The 14,380-nt window shown below is 33.3% G+C and overlaps 2 protein-coding genes across 2 annotated transcripts; one reads left to right on the forward strand and one right to left on the reverse strand.

The window, feature by feature from the left end:
- Window positions 1–5,731: 5,731 nt before the first annotated feature.
- LOC137824126 (protein SLE1) lies at window positions 5,732–6,540 on the forward strand. Its single transcript, XM_068629585.1, has 2 exons — window positions 5,732–5,943; window positions 6,082–6,540. Exons 1-2 carry the CDS (start codon window positions 5,826–5,828, stop codon window positions 6,300–6,302), a joined length of 339 nt encoding a protein of 112 aa, XP_068485686.1. The 5' UTR covers window positions 5,732–5,825; the 3' UTR covers window positions 6,303–6,540.
- Window positions 6,541–6,832: 292 nt separating this feature from the next.
- LOC137824125 (chlorophyll synthase, chloroplastic) lies at window positions 6,833–12,677 on the reverse strand. Its single transcript, XM_068629584.1, has 15 exons — window positions 12,388–12,677; window positions 12,115–12,159; window positions 11,909–11,997; window positions 10,484–10,571; window positions 10,200–10,285; window positions 10,015–10,101; window positions 9,877–9,942; window positions 9,697–9,780; window positions 9,541–9,602; window positions 8,567–8,642; window positions 8,413–8,475; window positions 8,203–8,284; window positions 7,472–7,548; window positions 7,336–7,383; window positions 6,833–7,208 (listed from the first exon to the last, which is right to left on the reverse strand). Exons 1-15 carry the CDS (start codon window positions 12,503–12,505, stop codon window positions 7,146–7,148), a joined length of 1,134 nt encoding a protein of 377 aa, XP_068485685.1. The 5' UTR covers window positions 12,506–12,677; the 3' UTR covers window positions 6,833–7,145.
- Between the last annotated feature and the right edge of the window lie 1,703 nt (window positions 12,678–14,380).

Raw genomic sequence — 14,380 nt, forward strand, 5'->3', positions numbered from 1 at the left:
CAGCTTTTGATTTATAAATCCAAATATTTTCACTCTGTTTCTTTAAGACCAAAAGTTGGATTTATTTATTGCAGTGGTTAATCGTATGGTTGGAAATTAACAAACCATTATGGCTCCTTAAAAACAATATAGAACTATGAATTTTTTGTTAAATTATATTAATGTATTTGTCCATTTAAAATCAAAACTTTAAAAAAATTAACAATGAAAAGTAAACATACTTGTTTTTTTTGAATAATTACTCCAAGAGAAATATACCAACCCTTATATTATATATTTGAATCTTCCTTCTTGGAAATTATGTAATTTCGTGTTTATTTTTTATTTCATTTTATGACAGTTTTTATATTAATCAAATTAGGTTTCCTTCTTTAATCTGATGTATAACTAAACAAGATTTATTTCCATAGTTATTTAAATTAATATATAAATTTTCTTAATTAATACTATCTATTAATAACTTAACTATAGTTTTTATTTTGGTCTCTTGTTGTTTGAAATTAGATTCAATTAATTGACACTGAAAAAGAGTTTGAATCAAATTGTTGTAATAAATTGCAGTGGTTCCTGAGTTAGTAATGCATTAATACTGAAATAGAATATTAAGAGGCATAAGAGAGGAAGCAGAGAGATTGTGAAAGAGATTGGAACCTAAAGAATAGAATAACAACACTGCAACAAACTGTATTCGAAAAACAAAATATCTAAATTAACATACACTTTATAGTAATTATACAAATAATTTTGTAAAAGAAAATTTGCATATATTTCTTGAGGAAAGCCTTTTACAAAAAAAATTCGGATAGGTGTTTCTTGCAATGAATATTTCAGACAAAAAATCACATATTTTCTGTGAAAAGAAATTATAGAAAAATCTACAGGTAATAATTTTTTTTCTAGTAATTGATGCAGCAAAATTGGCAAGTATTAATATCGATTTTCTATCCTAAATTTTGTACACAAAAAAATCGTAGGTATTTTCTGCAAAAAATGTTTCTCAAAAAAATACATGTATATTTTTTAGGGAAAATATTTCACAATAAAAAATTGCAAGTATTTTCTATGAATAATTTTTTGCATGAAGGTTTGTAGGAAATAAACTATAAGAAAATGGTAAGAAGAAGAAATGTTTCTTATTCTCTTATGTGTATATTACATCACTGCATGTATAGGGAGTTCCTCTCTCCAAATTACAATCTAATTAGGTAGGATACTAATCATGAGATTCTATAATTATTAAATTAATTGCATATAATTGGGTACAATATCGTCAAATATTGCATACAATAATTGCATATAATTTTATAATTATTATTTTCTTAATACTCCCCTCAAGTTGGTAGGTGAAGATCAAGAACCCCCAACTTGTGTCGTAGCGTCAAAAATCGTTCCTTACCCAATGCCTTAGTAAAAATATTTGCGAGTTGATACTGTGTCGGTACATATGAAGGACTGATTATCCCAGCTTGTAATTTTTCTCGCACAATGTGGCAGTCTATCTCAATGTGTTTTGTGCGTTCATGAAATACGGGTTTGCTGCTATATGTAATGCCGCTTGATTGTCACAGAAAAGTTGAGCTGGCAAGTTCCTGCAACAGATATCGCAACCAAACTATCTCCAAACAAGTATTGGCCATTGCGCGGTATTCTGCTTCCGCTGATGATCTTGATACGTTTGTCTGTTTTTTTGACTTCCATGAGATAATAGAGGAACCAAGAAAAATGCAATATCCAGATACTGATCTCCGAGTTGTCTGACAACCTCCCCAGTCTGAGTCGCAATAAGCTGTCAATGTCAGATTGTTTTCGGATGGCAATAACAGTCCTTGTCCTGGTGATCCTTTGATGTACTTTAGTACTCGAATTGCGGCATCCCAATGAGGTTCCGTGGATCTTGTATATATTGACTTAGGGTCCGAACCGAAAATGCTATGTCAGGCCGAGTAACCGTGAGGTATATAAGTCGTCCCATGAGTCGCCTGTATTTGACTGGATCCTTTAATAACTCTCCATCGTCTGGTGTGAGTTTTAGGTATTGTTCCATTGGAAATTTGTCTGGACGAGCACCTGTGAGTCTCGTATCCTGCAAAATATCAAGCGCATATTCTTTGGGACATGTAAATACCAGCTTTGGAACGGGAAAATTCAATCCCTAGAAAATATTTTAGGTCTCCAAGATCTTTAATGCGAAATTGTTGTAATAAACCATCTTTAATACGCTGAATTTCTGTCAAATCATTTCCTGTCAAAAGAATATCATCCACATAAATCAAAAGAACAGTAAATGATGAATTATTCTGTCTTGTGAATAGAGAGTAATCTGTCTTGGACGGTTGAAATCCTACAGATTTAATCACATGAGAAAATGTTGAAAACCATGTTCGAGATGCTTGTTTGAGACCATAAAGGGATTTGTTGAGTCGACATACAATGTTCTCCCTTGTCGATGACGCCCGGGTGGCAAGTCCATGTAAATAATTTCATGCAATGTGCCATGTAAGAAGGCATTTTGCACATCTAGCTGGTGAGTAAACCAATTTCTGGCTGCTGCAATGGTGAGGAGACACCTCAAAGTTGTTAATTTTGCTGTTGGTGAAAAAGTTTCAGAATAGTCAACACCTTCAATCTGAGTGTACCCCTTTGCGACAAGGCGCGCCTTATATCTGTCGACGCTACCATCTGAGTGGTACTTTATTTTATAGACCCATTTGGATCCGATGGGTTTCTGACCAGCGGGTAACGGTGTCAAGGTCCACGTTTGATTTAGCTGCAAGGCGAAAAGCTCTTCGTCCATTGCTTTTTGCCAATTTGGATCAAGGATAGCTTGAGCATAAGTGTGAGGTTCTTTGGTGGCTGTGATGTTGGCAAGATATGCACTATGTGTAGAAGAAAATCGTGAATTAGAAAGAAAATGATGCATAGGATACCTGGTTCCATTCGGTCGGGTCTTGGGCAGTGGTCGAATGATTGGCTTGAGATCCCGTTACGTAGTCTTGAAGCCAGGAAGGTTGGGTTGATGTGCGACTGGATCGTCGAACAGGGAGGTCGGTTGGAGAAGGTTTGGTAATGGGTGCTAAACTTCTTGGCATGAGAGAAGAAGGTTGGTCTACTGGAGGTTCAGGTGTATTATGACGAGTAGGAGAAGAAAGTTGGTTTGATGGAGGTTCAGGTGCATTGTGACGAGTAGGAGAAGAGAGTTGGTTTGATGGAGGTTCAGGTGTATTGTGACGAGTAGGAGAAGAAGGTTGATCGAGTGAATGTTGGACAGGAGTGGGATGTCAATAGTGGGCAAAATACCTTGTAATGGAGGTGAGGATTGTGTCTGTGACTGTTGGCAGAATGGGAAAACACTTTCATGGAAGATGACATCCCGACTTGTAAAAAAAATGCCTGCATCTATATCAAATAATTTGTATGCTTTTTGATTGTGAGGATAACCAATGAAGATGCATTGTCGGGCACGCGGATCAAATTTTTGCTTAGGTGAAACAACAGTTGCGTAACAGAGGCAACCAAAAGTTTTTTTTAGGTGAGAAAGTGAAGGTGGTTGATTATATAGTAGCTCAAAAGGTGATTTATTTTTTAGTAAAGGTGATGGCAAGCGATTAATGATATATGTGGCGGTTAAAACGCATTCTCCCCAAAATTCTAATGGTAAATTGGACTGAAATAGGAGGGCTCGTGCTGTGTTTAAAACATGTCTATGTTTGCGTTCTACTACTCCATTTTGTTGAGGAGTGTAAACGCAAATGTCAACGCGGATAGTTTTAATAGATGCCTGAAATTGATTTTGTGCAAATGTAATGAATGACTCTAAGAGATGTTGGGTTTCAGATTTGTGACTCATAAGAAATAGCCAAGTACATCTAGTATAGTCATCGACTATAGTGAGAAAAAAACGTTTTCCAAAATGAGTTGGGGTTTTATGAGGACCCCAAATGTCACAATGCAATAGATTAAATGGAGAATGAGATTTTATTGTGCTTAAAGGAAAGGGTAGTCTTGTCTGTTTAGCTTTGGGACAAATACTACAATGATTATGAATGGGAATGAGATTTTTACTGATAGGGATAGGTAGTAAGGAAGATACAAGTTGTAGACACGCCGGAGAAGGATGTCCAAGGCGCTTGTGCCATAAATCAGGATCGGTCGATATTTGAGATGCGTGGGCTTGGTTTGGAAGAGGGGACATGTAGTATAAGCCTGCGTGTTGTTTACCCGAGCCAATCATCCTCCCGTAGCCAAGTCCTATAAAACGCAACCATGTGGAGTAAAAACGACACAACAATTTAGTGAACTGGTTATCTTACTAATGGACATGAGATTTAAATTAAAAGAAGGAACACAAAGAACATCTTTGAGAGTGATTTTGTCATTGAATTTAATTGTGCCGGTAGATGAGATAGGCGCAGTTGAGCCTGTGGGCAGATTAACATTTGAAATAAATGATGATGAAGTGTGTGTGAAAAATTGTGAATTAGATGCAATGTGATGGGTTGCTCCGCTATCCAAAATCCATGGTTTCGTAAAAGCAGAATTAGAAGAGGAGTTATGGGCAAGCAGACCTGCAGAGCTAACAAACGTGTCACTTTTACCGTTATTGTTGAGCGAGTAAATAGTCCTTGCCAATTGCTGAATTTGCTCGGCACTGAAGCGTTGTACGAGGTTTCTATCGGACTCGTTACTGGTGACTTCTTTGTCAGACATGATTTTTTATTTAGGGGATAAAAATGAAGAGGTTGTCAGGCACTACGATCGGTACTCTGATAGAAAATGATACAAAATGGTAAGAAGAAAAAATGTTTCTTATTTTCTTATGTGTATATTACATCACTGTATAGGGAGTTCCTCTCTCCAAATTACAATCTAATTAGGTAGGATACTAATCCTGAGATTCTATAATTATTAAATTAATTGCATATAATTGGGTACAATATCGTCAAATATTGCATACAATAATTGCATATAATTTTATAATTATTATTTCCTTAATATAAATATTTTTCTAGTAGAGAAAATATTGAAAGGATATGTAAAAAAAGGAGGTATATTATTAAGAATTATAAATAAAAATTGTCTAATTTCATAATTAAATAGTCATTATACATGCCCCAAACAAATTTTGGATACTTGTGTCAAATTATTACTGATTTTTTAAATGCTACATCAATAGACTTTTGAATGTTCTTTAGTATTAGTTAAAATTTTATTGTAAATTACAATTTTTAGTTTTCGCTTTTTATTTAATCAGCATTCATAATCTTATATTTTTAAATAAATTTTAATTAAAATGAAAATATATTAAAAATAAATTCAAAGACCACCAAATTACGAGCATAATTGGTGGATTTGTTTCCATTTCAATCCAACTATTTAATCTATCTTTTTTTAACCATTCATTTAAATAATAATAATAATAATTATTATTATTATTATTATTATTATTATTATTATTGTAAGTATAAGTACACTTCTGCTTTTTCCAAAATCACATAATAAATCTATCTGTTTTACAAATTGTATTTCGTATAACATAATAATTATTTCACAATTTAGTTTAAAGGCAAAGAATCAAATGTGTCATGATATGTCATATTCACGTGTCACCTTATAAGTGCGTGTCATCTTTCACCTAAAGCCAAGTGTCCATAATAACAATCTGGGCTTATCTTTTACTGCTATATTCATCACTCTGCATTAGTTTACTCCTTTGCATGCATACTTTTACACACTATAAAAAGATGATGAACGTTTCTACCTCAGGCAAGTGAACAATCTTGAAGTTTTTGTCTGTGGTGTGAAAATTTTTAGTTGAAGTAATTAACATGGCATCAAAGCAAGCAAACCGTGAAGAACTTGATGAGAGGGCAAAGCATGGCGAAACTGTGGTTCCTGGTGGAACTGGAGGGAAGAGTCTAGAGGCTCAAGAACATCTTGCTGAAGGCATGCATGCATGCAACCTCCCTCTCTCTCTTTCTCTTTCTCAAGAACACTTAATTGTCAAATTTTTTCATTGAAGCAAAGACATGTATGTTAATTTTTACTTTAAGATGAGTTTCTATGATGTGAATGTATGTGTAGGAAGGAGCCGTGGAGGGCAGACGAGGAAGCAGCAGCTGGGGTCAGAGGGGTATCATGAGATGGGAACCAAAGGAGGGCAGACAAGGAAGGATCAGATGGGGAAAGAAGGGTACAAAGAGATGGGACGCAAAGGAGGGCTCAGCACCATGGACAAGTCCGGTGGAGAACGTGCTGAAGAGGAAGGCATAGAAATCGATGAGTCCAAGTTTAAGAAAAACTAAAAAATGTCTGAGGAAGTAGTGTTTTGTTGTAGTTGTTTAGTATCTGGGTTATGATGTAGCAGTGATATGATACCTATAAAAAATATGTTTTGATGCTCCTTTCTGGAAGCAATGCTAAGTATTTCAGCTTTAGGAAAGCTTAGGCAGTCTTAATCTTAGGGCAAAAAATGGGGTATGTTTATTGTAGTGATGTTGAAGTGTTAAACTCTCAGTTAAGTCTCGTTTACTTAATGTTCAATGATGTTGTGTATTGTCTACTTTTATCAAGTTTTCAGAGTGGTCTTATGAAAGTTTATCCTAACAATATTAAGGAACAAGGAGGATAGATAGAAACTAACAATAAAGGCAAGTTTTGTCTTGGGAATAAATTTTCTCATTAGCATGAACGAATGGAGAGTATCATGAAAGAGAAAAGAGTGATACTGGTGGTGGAAAATCACACGATTGACCTATGTTTTGTGGTGTTTATAATTGTATGAATAAGTATATGACAAAAGGATTGTGCAAAGTGAAATGGATGAACCTCGAGAGAATACCGAAAATAGCTTTAAATTTGATCTCAAATAAAAGATAGGTAAAAAGGGCCCGTGGTTCAAGGGAATGTGTCTACACTTTGTACAATTCATAGTCCTTTAAAGGTTCCTAAAGAGAAACCTCTTCTCATCCTAAAATAATCAAAAATTGAACAAGGGGATAAGAGGAGAGAGCAAGAAAGATAAGGGGAAACAAAAGCTGTCACATATCTTGAATGCAGGTATGTCACTCTTATCCTTCTAATCGGTGAGTCCCTTCTTTATTATATATGAATTAATGCCCCTTTGGTAGCTTTTTTGGGCATGAAGATCAGTGGCTAGTTGCTAGAGCAGTAACCAACAGACCAAGCACCAAAAATGGTTGTGCGCTAGCCTGAGAAAATTTAAGAAAAAGAATGTTAGATAAAGTTGGAATAATTGCTAATATATCATCTCCAATTCCTATGAATAACCTCCATTCTGTAATGCTTGTAAACTATATTTAAGCATTCATTATGTACCTGATATTTAACATCATATTTCACAGGGTCCTTTAGGAAGTACTTGAACTGCAAGGAATAAGATGATAAGAACAGTTTAGCATGTAGCAGTCACATGATTGTTACTAATATTTTAGCGTGTAAGAGCGTGCTTTACCTGAAATATGACTTGTGGAATAATTAAAGCAAGTAAAGCCAACGCATAAAGCGGTTTATCAGCCCCAAGTAAATACCCTGCAACCGTAAATGTAAGTAAAACTCTTTGCATTAGAATGTAATCCATTTTGCATTTCTTTCTTACAAAATTAAGTGTTGATTACTAATGAAAAATACTGCTTTACTAGAATCCAAGAATCATCTGAAACATGATACTTTAACTTTCTATATTATTATCACCGAAAAGAACAAATGCATTGTCTATAGGAATGATAAAAAAAATTGCATGATATGAAGAATCTGTTATAGTTTACAACGATATGAAAAATAATATTTCACTTGTTGAATAACAACATTATATTTTGAAATTTACTCGAGTACCTCGGCTTGCCCCTGCCCTTTCTTCATAAAATACATAAAAGGAAAGACAAACAAAAATCCTCAACCCTCCGAAAAAGCTTGTCTCCATATTAAACAGTGCAACTTCGATACACCAGAAGCCATTTTTTATATTCATGCTAGTATTTTTTTTAGACTTTGTTTGGAAAGAAATTAAAAAAAAAAAATTGTGACTGTGACAACACAAAAAGTGGTATAACTCTGGTTTAGACAAAAAGAATAAAGCAAATCTCCAAGAACAGTTATTGATAAGGATATAGCCAATTATGGGGCCTGTAATGTAACACAATTATAGAGTGTTTAGTTGTCTATATTAAAGGGATCAAAATTTACCAGCTACAGATAATTGTGTAATGTCAATAGCGCCAACACATATCCATTTTGCAGTTTCAGCACCAAAAGCAACTGGAAGAGACTACTCAAACAAGGTAGTCAATAGAAAAGTCAGATGAAGCTACACAGTGACCGTGCATGATTAGAATTTCTAAAACATAAAAAAATTCAGAGTACTGTTATTGAATGGCAGAGGATAATAGTGTAAACCTGAAGCCCTAGAGCTCTATCCCCTTCAATACTTTTGAAGTCATTAACAATAGCAATTCCCAACTGTAATGTGATAAGTGTTAATGAACAGTGTACGGTATTATTTGACAGATTATCATTTCCCACAAAATGTCATGTAGAATATACAACTTACTCCAGCTATGCTGTAAAGGAGTGTGAGAACAATTATATCTGGTGTAAGAGTCCCAAACAAAGCCTGACCAGCCCACCTGTCAGTAAGAAATCGATCAACATTTTGAGATACCATGCAAGTCCAGAAAATAGAACTTATAATAGTAAATCAAACAAGGTCAGATTAATCATACTTCTATGTTGATAAAATGTAGGATTGACCCAGTTACATGTTTATTGCAATACTTGTCACATCCCAAAAAAATGCTATCGTAGAGCAGTCATTTTTATCATATTATAAAAATGGCTCCATTTGCCAATCCTACCAAGTGGAAAAAAAGGCTCAGTGTGTTTGAAAATATGTTGGCTTCAATGTAAATCCACCATTCAGATTAGTTTCATGTTTAGTTGATTAGAATGAGTACACTACATTTAAAATGGGTGGCACGATGTACCAAGTTCCCACCTGATGGTGCATGGGAAGTGAATGAACCTTGCAGCTGCATTATGCCCCATAATAGATTAGTTTACTGTAAAATTTCTATTTTATTTTAATGTCTGTAAAACATGTAGTTCATTTTTTGAATACTTATAATATATATTTTTATTTTAAATTAGTCACTTTGGAAAATATTAGATAGGGACTAAAAACAAATGTTCTAGATAAGATAAGGATAAAGACAAAAATGAATATTTTATAGGGATTAAAATAAAATAACAAAGACCAAAATAAAATAAAAAATTAGAAGGCCAAGAATATATTAAAGCTTAAATTTTATATCATATAAAACATTATGTAAAAAATTCATTGGCCTCTCAGATGCGTCTCACATAAAAAAAGCTAAGCACCACTCTTGTTCAGTAAGTCATTTATCTCTTGGTAGATAAATAAAAAACAAACCAAAAAGGTAACTAAAACCGACATGTATACAAACAGGGTAAGAGTTTAAATCTATAACAATGAATTAGAATTTATCAAAGTAGAAGGTACCCCACCATGGCAAGCTAATGTAACTTGCTCCAAGAGCAAAGTTTCCAATCCATCCATTTTGTTTTAGCTAGAAACAAATGTAGAACTTGGTCAAATATCATCATTGGCAAAAGGAATAGAAAATAGAAAGAAAAAATATCAGGAGATTCTTTGAAACATACCTTTAAAGGAGGGGCAGAATATATATAGGAAAGTAAGGCTCCACCTACTGAAAGGTAAAATACTATAGGGAAATCATGCCCTGCCTGTAAAAGAGAATACTTTTATCAATCAAGCTTCTGATAATTGACAGTAAGAACTCAGAAGTGATGGATAATGAGACTATGGCGTCTTGTACCCACCCATATGTCCAATATACCAGCCAGAGAAATACCTCCAAGCAGCAACACCCATATTTGAGTGATTACCTGCAGAATTTTGAGAAAAAGGTGAACACATGGCAACTGGAAAAGATATATCAGTCTCAGATTCACAAATACCTCATTCTCAGATATCGCCCCAGAAGGAATTGGTCTATAAGGTTCATTTATTGCATCAATTTCTCGGTCGTACCAATCATTCAGAGTCTAAAAATTAACAGCCCAATAATCAGATTCAGTTATGTCAGTGTGATAGTGATACTCCTAGCAGCTGGCAAATCTTTATATCAATAAAAATACATAACCTGTGTATATCCTGTCAGGAATGGGCCAGACATCATCATGCACACAATTGATTTAGCAACATCCTCAAAATTCCAATGGAAGTTTCCTGCCCAGAGATCGCAGTAGATTGAGAACTTCAACAAGTTGTTTCAAATCAAATATACAAATCTATACCATGAAAGATGAGCATTAAATATAGAACTTTGAACGTGTGTGAACAATTATCAGACCAATATGCAGGACCAAACTCTTTGTGATCATGCATGTCACTTTTAATATTATGCTAATTGATAGAATTTAATACCAGAGGCGGCAGCACCACAAACTACACCCCAAACTAATGGGGGCCAAGTGACAGGCTTTGTAAGTTGAAGACGGATCTTCCATTTATTCTGTACAATCAATTATAAAAGGTTAATATTTTTCAAAAAGAGTTATAGAAAATTAGTTTACCATGCAATTAACTAGAAGATGTAATTGCCAGTAATTCAGAGCCAAATTCAACCTTGCTATGTGCCAAGATATTAAAAATTAAAATTATCTTTCAATAATGTGTGTGAAAACAAAGATAGAGTAATTGACATTGGTGGATCGTAAAAGAGACATTCAGATTAATGTACAGCACACCAGTGCAATACCAGATTTGGAGGAGTTTGCAAATAAAAATATATAGACAATTTACTATATGATGGTTCAATCAGCAATTCAGTTCAAATTCCTATCTTTTTTACCAAGGATGCAGTGTTTGCCATTTTAGTTGCACAAGACAACACCTTTTTTTCAGTCCTTGAGTAGGTTCAATCTTACATATTTTAAGTACAATCATTTGTAGAAAGAAAACAACCCTTGAATTTATTGTAATGTAAATAAAGATTATCACTACTTTAATCATTTAATCATTTAATTCTTTGTGTATTTTTGAAATAAAATTTAAATTTCTGATAATATTAATTAGAATTAATTAACTTATCTACTTTAATTGTTCTCAACTAATTCACTACGAGCGTTTCTTATAAAAAAGACCGGAGACAATATAAGTAGTTAATTATTGTTAAATATGCCATTATCAGAATCTATTAACTTACCCAAGCAAATTCTGTTCCAAGGTAAGCTAATAAGCAAACCCAGCAGAGTATCAAATTTCAACTAAGAAAACTAGGTCAGTTCAACATGTGATCCAATAATTGCAATTTTGCTTTTGTACGACACTCTGCTGATAGTGTTTAGTGTGTGTTAACTGTGATTAGGTTTTGACATATTCAAAACGATATATAATACTTTCAAACCAACTACAAATCCAGTGGTTAAGTTGACTTGTGAAGAAAATTTCTAGCTCAACAAGGTTTAAGGCAATAAGGTTTTGGGGTCTCTACGACTGCAATTATCGACATTTGTTTGTAATTTTCCTTAATATCAAATATAGCAACAAAATCATAACTGCAACTGCAAGCTAGACCCTGTCAAGTGGAAATAAAATTGTTGCAATTTTCTTTATACAGAATGATTCTATGACTGTAATTAACCAATCACTTATTTGAGTATATATAAAGGCTTTTGAGCTGCCATGAACTGCCACAAACACACACAAGCAAAATTCATGCTCAAGGAATCAAGTGGTTGGAATTTTAGTAATTTAGATTGATTCAATAAGTACAGTTACTCTATCAAAAAATCTGCATCAGATATTGAAAAGTGAATTGCAATTGCAATACTGTCTCGGTTGACTCACTGTTTCTTGGGCAGCTCCTTTAATACCAAGAAGCTGATTGAAGCTTGAACCAGCTTTAGATGGTGCTGTACTGGGGGGCTGAGATTTAACTGCTCAAATCGAGCACCCCACCAATTGGGACAAAAAAACAAAACTTTCTGTGAGGAAAACAAAGTTAATGGGAAGTGAAATGAACAGCAACATCAAACTATAAAACCCAGAAACACCTTCATTAGTATCAGTTTCTGTTGCTCTAATAGATAATCTCCTCCCTGCAATGTCCACACAAACACCAAAATTTTCAAATCCATTGAAAGAAGCCACATAGAAATAACATAAAAACTGCAACTTTTGCCATGTTGGTCACTGAGAAACTATTAGGAGCATGATTGGTTAGCACATTGGAGGTGAGGAAACAAAAAGAAGGCCCAAAAGGGTATACAGAACACACAAGCGCTCACTGAAAGAGCAACCAGAAAGAAGTATTGTGAGTCACCCACTGGAAAATGATAGAGAAAAGGGTGGCAAAACGGGTCGCGCTTGAAGTGAAAGAGTTCTGGTGTGTGAGGGTGGTGATATTCTTGGTGGAACCGAAACTATGTTGAGTAGAGAAGCCATTGGAGATTCAGAGCTTGAAGATGCTTCAGATACAGAAAAAGACAGGTGCTATCGATCCCCTTAGTGGTGGTGATAAACTAGTTGTAATAAACTAACACATTTGTCACTCTCACTGGTGATTCAAACCGGGTTCTACTTGACCCGGTTCTGTTTACAAATTAAGGTTGTTTTTTTAAAAACAAATTTCAAGACTTCATATAAACTCTTCCAACTCTTTCTTAATTACACAGATATTAATACATTTAAAAATTAAGTTTAAATATCTAATAATACTTTTTTTCTAATCTACACAATTTTAAGATGAAATTATACTTTTAATCTTTTATCTTTTATGTTCAGTTTAATACTTTACCTTTTAAGAAGAATAATTTAGTTCTCTAAATTTTAAAAATGATTTAAAATATAAGTTTATAATACTAAAATGGTGGCTAAAATTTATTTTTGCTTTTCTTCAATAAAATTAAAAATATTAAAAAATGTCCAAGTAGATCCTACCAACTTTATTTAAACTAGATGAATTTACTGTTACATACATAAATCAAACCTTTAGAAATCGATTTTTTTTTTCTTTCTCTACTAGAAATTTACTCCCGTAAGTCAATTTCTGACCAGTTTTTTAATATTTTTTTTTTATATTTAATAATTTGGAAATAGTAATTTTAATCCTATTAAAAATCATATTCAATATATTTTTGGCACTTTAAAAAAATATAATATAATTATAACATATTATAAATTATGTTTTTAATAAGAATGAAGTGATTATGATTAGTAATTGTAACTAGGATGTAGAAAAATGAGATTAAGTGTATAAAATATGAAAGGATTGTTCAGCAACATGAAAGGATTGTTCAGCACGGGTAATATATTATATAATGATTAATACTTTACTATTTTTGTTATAGTAATAAGAGTCCTGTAATTTACAAAACATTTTTATTCTCTTCATCACATTAACAAGAGTCATGTAAAGTCACGAGCATAGCCAAATAATTCAATCTAACCCCAATATATTTTTTTAGGGATATAATTTCTTAAAAGTTGTGTGTGCATTGGTTAAAATTGAAATATATGTAATACTTCAATTTTCAAGTGAAGTTAAAAAAGGGATATCACTTTTGTAACTTTCTAGAATAGGTCAACCAAAATGCATGTGTATTGGAATACCATTTTTCATGACTTAAAACAAATGTTTACATCATACCCATTAGGATTTTGACTAATGATTGCACCTTGAGCACTCACTAAAGTAAATAATTCTTTATGAGGAAATGATGGGTTGATGTTTTGATAAGAGAGAAAAAGATAATGTGTTATATTTTAACATTTTGGTATCTACTTGCATTCACAATTTATTTATAGGAAGAGTGAAATTATTTAGATCATTGAAATGGTTGGTTAAATCGTAATTGTTCATTGGTAACATGTGAAATATCACACGAACGAATTCAATGATGGTCATTGGTTAGTTGATGTAATATGGATCATTCTTTTGAATAGTCATCAAAATGTTCTACATTAGGATTTGTCATGTGTGAACAATAACATCACGAAAATAAAACATTGAATTTGAACACTTTAGTTAGTGCAATGGGAGTCTCTAAATTGTTTGTCACAAAAGACAATTCGCCTTGTAATAAGATTCCACAACATGAATAATGAAGTTACAAGAATTGATGCATTAATGATTCATGTGTCAATTGATGCAATGTCGAAAATACTTTGTGCTACCACAAAAGGTGTTCAACATTACACAAGATTTGTCACCGTTATGTCATGGGAGCTGATACAATTAGGTTTTACAACATGCCTTTATAATATAATCTGGAATAGGTTCTTATAACAATATCTGTGGTATTTATAATTAATTAATTA

Source organism: Phaseolus vulgaris, chromosome 8, assembly GCF_000499845.2.
Source record: "Phaseolus vulgaris cultivar G19833 chromosome 8, P. vulgaris v2.0, whole genome shotgun sequence".
NCBI lineage: Eukaryota > Viridiplantae > Streptophyta > Magnoliopsida > Fabales > Fabaceae > Phaseolus > Phaseolus vulgaris.